This window comes from Vicugna pacos, chromosome 3 (genome assembly GCF_048564905.1).
Source record: "Vicugna pacos chromosome 3, VicPac4, whole genome shotgun sequence".
In the NCBI taxonomy this organism is placed as follows: Eukaryota; Metazoa; Chordata; class Mammalia; order Artiodactyla; family Camelidae; genus Vicugna; species Vicugna pacos.
This window is the reverse complement of record NC_132989.1, coordinates 24,715,608-24,724,410: the sequence shown is the minus strand read 5'-3', so window position 1 is coordinate 24,724,410 and position 8,803 is coordinate 24,715,608. Positions and strand designations below refer to the sequence as shown.

Sequence of the window (8,803 nt, the reverse complement as noted above, 5' to 3'; positions counted from 1 at the left end):
GGCTGACCTGTCTTCTGCCACTTTAAGAAATGATGCTGGCTCTGTCTGTCTCCCTTTTGGTCTCTGCCTCTGTATTTCTCTCTGAGTGGTATCTCGTCTGGTTGTGTGTATCTGTGTGTGTGTGTGTGTGTGTGTGTGTGTGTGTGTGTGTGTGTGTGTGTGTGTGTGTGTGTGTGTGTGTGTGTGTCTTGCTCATTGTGTTTCTGTCTCCCCTTGTTTCTGTTTCTGTGTGTCAGTCTCTTTCTCTTGGTCTCTGACGCTCTTGTTTTGTGTGAACCTCACACCATTTCCCCAGGTCTCTGTGAGTTTGCCCCTCTCTCTCTGGGTGTGTGTTTCTCACCAGCCCCCACCCACTGCCCCCCACCAGCACACCATACTGTACCTGCTGTTCACCAACTGTGTCCCCTATGAAACTCCAACCTCCAAGTCCACAGGGACCATCTGCTTCGTTGGCAGCTGCATTTCAAGTATCACAATGTGCCGTGTAGATGCTGAAGGTATTTTTGTTGAATGAATAACTGAGTGTATGTTGCACACACTGTGAAGGGAGAAGGAAAGATCTCCGACACTGGCAAAGACAGCAGCAAGGTCTTTCTCAGAGGAACTTTATCAGTCCTCACAGAGCTCACAATTAACAGGGTTCGCCAAATCGACTTTATCATGCGTGTTTATTGGCAGGGCCCGGTGGCCCAAGAGCTTAAAACCATGTGTGGCATGGTTGTCCAGAACTGCTTCCACGGAAGATGTGGGTTCAGATCCCAGATCCCCACTGTTGCTTGGCCTCTCTGAGCCTCATCTCCTCACTAGTCAGGTGGGAGCAAGAATAGGATCCTGCAAGTAGAGTCCTGTTTACAGGTGAGGAACTGAGTCCCAGAGAGGCCCAGAGGGGTTCCCTGCGGGCCACTCAGCTGTGAACAAGGCCTCCTCCCATCCGAGGCCAGTGGGGGACTTGGACACCTGAGGAGTTGGGGCCTCCATCCACCTGGGAGTTTGAAGCACCTTTGAAGGTGTCCAGAGACACTGGACGGGAGTCTCTGGAAGCCCAGGCCTGCCGCGACAGTACTGCCTCTCCTCTGTTCCACCACAGAAAGGGTGATGGCTCTCAAGCCTGCAGTCACTGCCTTTCCTCGGCTCCTGAACAACCTTGGGTGCAGGCAGACATGGGCCTTGGAGCCTCCACTGGACTCACGGGGAACCCAACCCTGCCACAGGTGCTCAGGCCTTTCTACAGCTCCAAGCCCAGGACTCCCTGTCTGCAAACACAAGGGCTGGACGGGATGATGTCTGAGGTCTGAGCCAGGTGTCCCTTTCTATGGGCCCTGACATGGAACATTGTGGGCAAAGCTGCCTGGGCAGAAGTGACCAGTGGGGAATGCAGACCCCTTGGTGAAAATCACATGAGGCAGACAGAAACAACAGCTCTCGTACTGAAATAAACGAACTAGGTCGGGTCAAAACACCCTAGTTGTAAACTGTAGAATAAGCTGATAGAAAAACTACCAAACATGATTTCCCTCTGGAACTTTTCCTAGGTAAGGGGAAACCAGGCCAAAGGGTCAAGGGGATGGAAAGATGTGTGTGCTCAGACAAGCACTCATTCGCTTATCTAAGTTCCTCCTCAAGGTCCTCTCAGCGGTGGTGACAAGGCCCAGAGTGGGTAGGCCCGTGGCAGGGTGGTGGCAGAAAGGATCTCCAGCCTGGCTCTGGGCTCTGCCCCACTGCCTGCCCTGGAAGGCCAGACACTGGTGACTTCCCTGCTCTAGAATGCACCCATAAATTACCACAGGAGATGCCACCACTCAGCAGGCAGCCTCGGCAGGAGGATGGGGACTGCATCTCTTCTCAAGGTTCTGTGTGACCTTGGGCCTGTTATTAACCCCTGCGATCCTGTGAAGCGGGCATCCTCTGCTTCAATGAGGTGTGTGGGTGTTAACGAATTAAAGTGCTCAGCACGGGGCTGGGCACACGGTAAATGCAAAATAAATGCCACCCACTATGATTACAGGAACAACTTTTACTTAAACCCTCTTCTCAGGCTGATTCTCAAACCCAGTTTTGGGTCAAAAGAGCCAGTGGTTTCCAACTGGGTCTGTGCCACTGCTCATTTATCACACACCCTCAGATAAATGGATTCACCTCTGGGCCTCCTGGGCCCCAGGATGTATGCAATCAAGAGTGGATACTGCTACTATCATCACAGTAACAAGTATGATTATTTACCATCAGTGTAAGATTGGGGCATCGTTGGTCCACCTGGAGTGAAACTTGGGCTTGAGTATTTCTCTTGAGCCAAGATGGTACTTCCTGGGGACCCCTGGGGCCTCCCTCTCCTTGGCACTTCTCAGCACACCCTCCTCCCCTCATCACCTCCTCACGGCTGGAGTGACAGAAGACTAAGATACAGACTCAGGAGTGTGACCAGTATCCTGCAGCATGGCTACCACAGCAAGCTGTGCAACTCTGCATCTCACGTCTTCATCTGGAAAACCAAGATAAATAAGAGTAATTCAGAAGACCGTGACGAGGGTTAAATGTGTTGCTATAAGCACAGCACCTAGAAAAGTGCTTGGCACATAGTAAATACTCAGTAAATGTTAGCTATTATTACTCTTTTGTATGTGTTGATATTTTGTAAAATAACATATTTCATAAATAGTTGTATATATTTAACAAAATATAATTAATTTTTGCATATTTAATGATAAAAATGGAACATAATACCTACAAAATCTCTAGGTCTTGTAATGAACTTTTACAAATCTATGTTTATTTATAGCCAAATCTCTACCTCCTCCTCCCACGCCTGGGACCATCACAGCCACCTCACGATGATCAGTTGTCCACACAACCAGACAACCACTGGAGGGACTGGCCTCTCTGGGCCTCACTGAAGGCCCTTGTGGGTCTGGGACTGTGCCAGAGAACAGAGGCCAAAGGAACCCAGACCCTGTGTAGCAGCTCATGTTTTAATCTGAAGACACACAGGAGTAAGTCTGTCCTTTTCATGTCTGAGGCACAATAGAGAGGCTGGACTATAGAAAGGAAATACTAAGAGAGGTTCTCACAGTTTAGCTTTTATTAAAATTAAAGGAACATAAAGTATGGAAAACAAGAACATGGTTCCTATTAAAACAATACATTTGAGGAACTGTTTCTTCAGCTAACGCTATGACTGATGGAGCAAGCGACGAGTGTTCTTTACCAAGCTCTACGGCCCCTACCATTCAAGCAGAGAACATCAGACCACGGACCTGACTGAGGGTGGCATACAGGGTGCCAGGGATCCAGTCGGCCTGCCTCGGGACAGCCACACAGACACGGCACTCACACAGACATACACATTCAGGGTCTTGAATTTTCTTTCAAAGAAAGTATTTTACACATCATATATGAATTAAACAAGAAGTCCAACAAGCATCCTTATTGCCACTGAAGAGGTGGGAGAGGGGATAATTTGAAATCGCATGACTAAAAGCAAGAACACAGCACTTGGCAATTTGTTTCTCCCAATGCCACAGTCCCGTGCATTACTGCCATGGCTGACGCCGTATCCACAAGTCACCGAGCCCCATGACAAAGGCTGCAAGGGGCTGCATGGTTGTGATCATCCACCATGGAAAAGGCCTCGGATGCTCCCAAATGTCAGAAGTGCTGCCAGCTCTCCTGTTTGGTCAGTAGATACGCAGCACAGCTGAACATGAGGAACTTCGGACTCTATTAAATAGTGCAAACACTTAAAAACAATACATTCCAACCTCCTCGCTTCCCCTGGCAAACAGAAAAACTCCAGCTAAACTGGAATCTGAATTTGCTCAGCCTCCCAACTTGATCCTTCAGGGTGCCAGTGGGAAGTGTGGAGGCAATCCAAATGGCACCTGTCCCAATAATAATAAAAATAAAGATTTTTTTGAAATGAGACTAAATGTCATATATATATATATATATACACACACACACACACACAAAAGAGAGCCTGGAGTGTTGACACAGCTCAAGAAACAAGTGCTAAGTGGAGTATTAGCTTTTGCAAAGCACATGCTTAATACATTCTTAGCAGGGATCACGAGGAAGGACCCCTCTTTTAAAGTTCACAGAGAAGATGCTTCCAAAAGAGACATCATCCAGCAGCAAAAGCCTTAAGCTGTTGGAAGCTTCAGAAGAACAAGGAGACAGAAAAGAATGAAGACTGGTTAGCTGGACGCAGGAAACTCCTGGGAGTACGTGCTGGAGGGTAGGCCTTTCCCTAGGCTTCTCCATGTCACGGCATGCCAGGCTCCAGGCCAGGCCATGAGAGCTGACAGGAGAGGGGACAACCAGATGCACCCTTGCCTCACCCCTGCTGAAATGGGCTCCAAAAACAGCAGACGGGTATCACTGATGGGTAAGTGCTGAGAGAGGCTTTACGTCAGTCCCTAAACAATTCAAGAAACACCAGTGACTGTGTTTTTCAGTAGTCTCCCTTGCATGTGGTGTAAGAAAGAAGACTCCAAGTCAAAGAGACTCATCTACCTGGAGCTACTGAGAAATCAGTTTTGGAGAGGGTGAGAAACAAAGGGAAGATAGCCACGGGCCCAAACTATGTGTGAGAGTGAATGACGTGTAGAACATAAGATCTCATTATCATGGACAATAAAAAGCAATTCAAATACCCCGAAAAATTATCTTATAAAAATATCTACATTAAAACTTTAGCCTGAAAGCTACAGCTTCAGTTTTATAAAAAGGCAATCTTTGAAAGGATCTGGCTCAGGAATATACAAACATTACACAACAGATATCAAAATAAGACAGCTCAAAAAAGCCTCTTAGGGGATATTGCAACTGGTTTGTCATGAAGAGAATTAAGTATTCTTATTGCATAGCAGAAAATGAGGTCACTGTCATTTGCATAATACTGCAACTTTTTTGATGGAGAGATGCCATTGGGTACGTATGAGAAGTAACTTTGGAATTCAGAGTCTGACTTCTCTGTTGTCCAAATCAGTATACAAGTGGCGTCTAAGTTGCTTCTAACCTTGGGCCACAATTCTGTTTCATCACTGTGATCAGATTTCAGATACACCACTGCCAAAGCTGCATTCACAAGCAGCTATGGCCACCAGAACGCAGGGGGTGGGGTGGGGAAGTGTTCACCTACCACGTGACCAGCACAGACTTGAAAATCAGTCTGTTGTGCTCACTGTGGAGAGAGAATCGTACCTGGTGATAAAGAAACATCAGGTTTAGGATGGCATCTGTGGGCAGCTAGAGCAGATTGGCGTTTTGGTGATGACGTACCAGTGTTCTAGTCCCCATGGGAAAGGACACACGAGGATGAAATGAACATGGCCTCAGCAGCACTACCGGGGGAGCAGCGCTTCCTGGGAAGGGAGACGTGAGGTGGGACCAATAGCAAAAATCCAAAAGCAGAAAACATGGCTGGCTGGCTCTCAGGAAGAGGGCGCTTTCTGGGACAATGACACACAAACAGTAGAGCCCCCACATAAGCATGAAAGCTCAGTTTCTAGGTGTTGGGGGCTCCACCTTTCATCTGAAATCAGGAGCTGTGCAACGGCACACGTCAGACCCCAACCCCCAACCTCACCCCCAATACACACACACACACACACACACACACACACACACACACAGAGCCCAAAACAAAGTCCTAAACCTTCCTTGGAAAGGAAGAAGGACATCTGGAAGAAAAAGGGCATTCCATCAGCTTCCGATCCGGAGCCAGGCAGAGCTCTGAAACCATGGCCATCTCCATGCCAGGGTGAGCAGTGTGCCCAATGGACAGCATGTCTCGATCCCTACGGAGCTGTTCTTCCAGGTCCAGCAAAACTGGCATTTTAGCTTCCTCCAAGTTTACTAAAAATGCTGGGTGCCCTGGTGTTCTCCAAATGTCTTGCTGAAATAACATCTGCTCAATATCAGAAGACGCTTCCTCTTCAGGAGAGTGGAGTGTTTAGTGCACAATAAATATACAGTAAATACACAAAGTGGCCAATTTCCTGAGGAGCCCTGGGTTTCTAACTTCAGGGTGAGGTCGGGAGAAAGCCAGTCTCCTGCAAAATCTGCTTGGAGGTAGCCCAGCTGTACCAGAAGTCCAACATCTGAGTTCATGAAGCCCCTGGGCTCCCTAAAGGTGGACCTTGACCTCAGGGAAGGCTAAATCCCAGCCCTTGAGATGTGAAACTGTTCCCCAGACACAAGGCCTCCCCTCCTTATGCTGTAAATCCCAACACTAGCAACTTGCTGGTTTAGGAACAGCACAGTTTGAACATCCCTTTTGTTCGTTTTTTTTTTAAATGCAAATGACTCCATGCACCAGCAAATATCCTCCTTCAGATGCTGAAAGTACTGTTATTAATCATTTTTACCTGTGAATTAGCAAAGCTTTCATCAAGCTCCTGTCTCAAAATGCAAGTACCCCTGAGAGAGATGACACATTCAGGGCCCACCACTATGTCCTCCTTCAAGGGGGGGGCGGTGACAGGAGAGCAATGTCCTGAGGGTTGGAGAGAGGGTACAGGCTGGAATTGGGGAGAGAATAAGGAAAGGAAGACAAGGACATCAGACAGACTGGACCTTCGCCACAGACTGCCCAGGGTCAGCCCCAGCCGGGACGCCCCTTTGAAGTCATCCATGCCCATCTGAATCACACATGGCTCCATCCAGTGCAAGGACAAACCCACCTTTGGGTTTGTAAGTAGGGTGACGTTTTTACTTAGCCTCCAAATCAGAACACTTTTGAGAGTAAAATGTGATGCTCTGAATAATTAAACCTGGATAATAGGTATAAACAGGGACTGTCCTCTCCCAGGAAAACCCAGAAATAGGATGCTCTCTGGGACCATTATGAGCAGGGACTGAAGCCTTACCACTTTGTTTTGTTGTTTCTGTTTTTCATGTATTTTTTTCTTCCAGTGCGTTAATCAGTGCTACTCTGAAGAGCTGGTTTTCCCAGCTGAGGAGACACAAAATGTCCCAAACCTGGAATTCATAACATCAAAGACCAGTAGCCCAGAGACTGGGAAGTTCTGATAACTTCCTGGAGAAGAGCCCAAGGAAGAGCACCCATCTGAGGCACTGAGGGACCCTTGGTTCCTAATTCTAGCACAGAGGACCCGGTGTGCTTGGAGAACGCCCCACTCCTCTGCAGACAGTGCCCGTAGTCAAGGTCAGTATGTGGGCATGGTCAGAGCACTGCCCCCTCCCCGGTCATTTCCAGACATTCCCGTTCTGTCCAACTGCACTCCCCGTAGACAGCAGCTTTAGTAGTCTCAAGGTCCCCGCAGGGCAAATCCTTCTGTGATTTGATTTTTAGCAAAGCAGAAGGATCAGTAGTACAGAAATGGAGTAGACTATCACCACCCTCCAACTTAGTGAAACACCATGTTCTACACACACACATGCACGCACGCACGCGCGCACACACACACACACACACGCATGCACGCGCGCCAGGTTCTCTGTTGTCCCTGTAGAAACACAAAAAAACCTCTAAAAGGTGCAGAAGGAGCTATCAGGAACCCACTGCTCAGGGCAGAGGACAAAACACCCCGTGAGAGCAGGAGGTGGGTCACTGTCTTCACTCCCGGGTGACACTGCCAGGTTGGAGGAGGGCTGTTCTCGCTCCCCTGCAGACTCGGGCAGCGAGTAGCATTCAGCCATCGTGGTCCGGCTGTTCTGAGTCACAGGCAGCACCCCCCCCTTCCTCCACCTCCTGGCAGTGGGAGCTGGGGTCACAAGGGCTTGTGAATCACAGCAACACCTAAGATGAAAGGGGGACAAAGTTACCATTTCAGCTTCTCCAAAGTTACTCAGAACCTCAAAGAGTTCACAAATTCACCACATCCTAAGCCACAGCCAAGGGGAATGGGCACAATTACTACCCAAATTCTGAAGGGCCCATGGACACCGGGTGCCAGCAGCTGGCTGTTTTTCGCTCTGAAAGCCAAGTCCCCACAAGATATTCAACCCACGAGCACAGTCCCTCAACACCACCGGGAAGTGGTCTCGCTCACATCATCACCCAGATTCATATTGTAATGACTCCCCTTCCAAACCCCAGCACTCAGCTTAATGACACTCATACCCTCACTGGAAACTCTGCAGCTCTCAATTTTTGTCACTTTAAGAGAAGTGATGAGTGATTTGGGTCTCCTTTTAAAAGACACTGAAACGAAAAAGGGAGTGACTTCACAGTGAGAAAAACTGAATTCCCACCCTAGCTCTGCCCCCCAGTTAAGTGCTTTGTGGCTTTGGGCAAGTCCATGTGCCGCTTTAGGCTTGGTGTCCACTTAATATCATCTGGCGGAGACCCCTCCAATGCTAAACACTATATACGTAGATAAACACTCCAGACATGTCTATATGTGTTAACTGCTTCAGCCAAGTTGAACCATACTCAACAGCTAACTTATGTGTCTGAAATCCCGAGTGTCTTAGGCTGTGGCTACGGGGCAGACACAACCGGCTGCTTCAGCCAACATCCCTTCTACTTCTGCTACAGAGACCAGCAAGTTATGAGCTCAGCCTCCCAGACTGCCCTGCAGCTGGAGGTGCCCTGTGACCCAGTCCTGGTCCAACGCAACTGTAAATCCAAGTCTGCCAGGGCTGCAACTTTGGCTTTTTCCCTTGTCCTGCCTGGGAAGAATGCTTACGAACGGCACAAGGGACAGCAGCAGCGGTTATTCATAAAGCTGGCAGAGCAGAAAAGAGAGGAGAAACCTGATTCTTCAGTGACAGTCTGAGCCACGAGGCCAGCCCTGGACTCCTTTCTACCTGGGACAAATACACTTCTTCCTTATTTAAA

The 8,803-nt window shown here is 48.5% G+C and overlaps 1 protein-coding gene across 5 annotated transcripts in view; it reads right to left on the bottom strand.

The window, feature by feature from the left end:
* Nucleotides 1-490: 490 nt before the first annotated feature.
* Nucleotides 491-8,803, bottom strand: part of KLHL3 (kelch like family member 3) — a 231,815-nt gene continuing 223,502 nt past the window's right edge. For 3 of the 5 annotated variants that reach the window (XM_072956982.1, XM_072956985.1, XM_072956983.1), the window contains 2 exons: nt 2,221-2,479; nt 491-538 (listed from right to left, as the gene is read on the bottom strand). In XM_072956982.1, coding sequence (XP_072813083.1) covers nt 2,394-2,479 — 86 coding nt within the window. In that variant the 3' untranslated portion in view covers nt 491-538; nt 2,221-2,393. Of the gene's footprint in view, nt 539-2,220; nt 2,480-3,058; nt 7,760-8,803 lie in introns of those variants that run through there. The other 2 variants (XM_031673028.2, XM_006204607.4) reach the window with 1 other exon arrangement.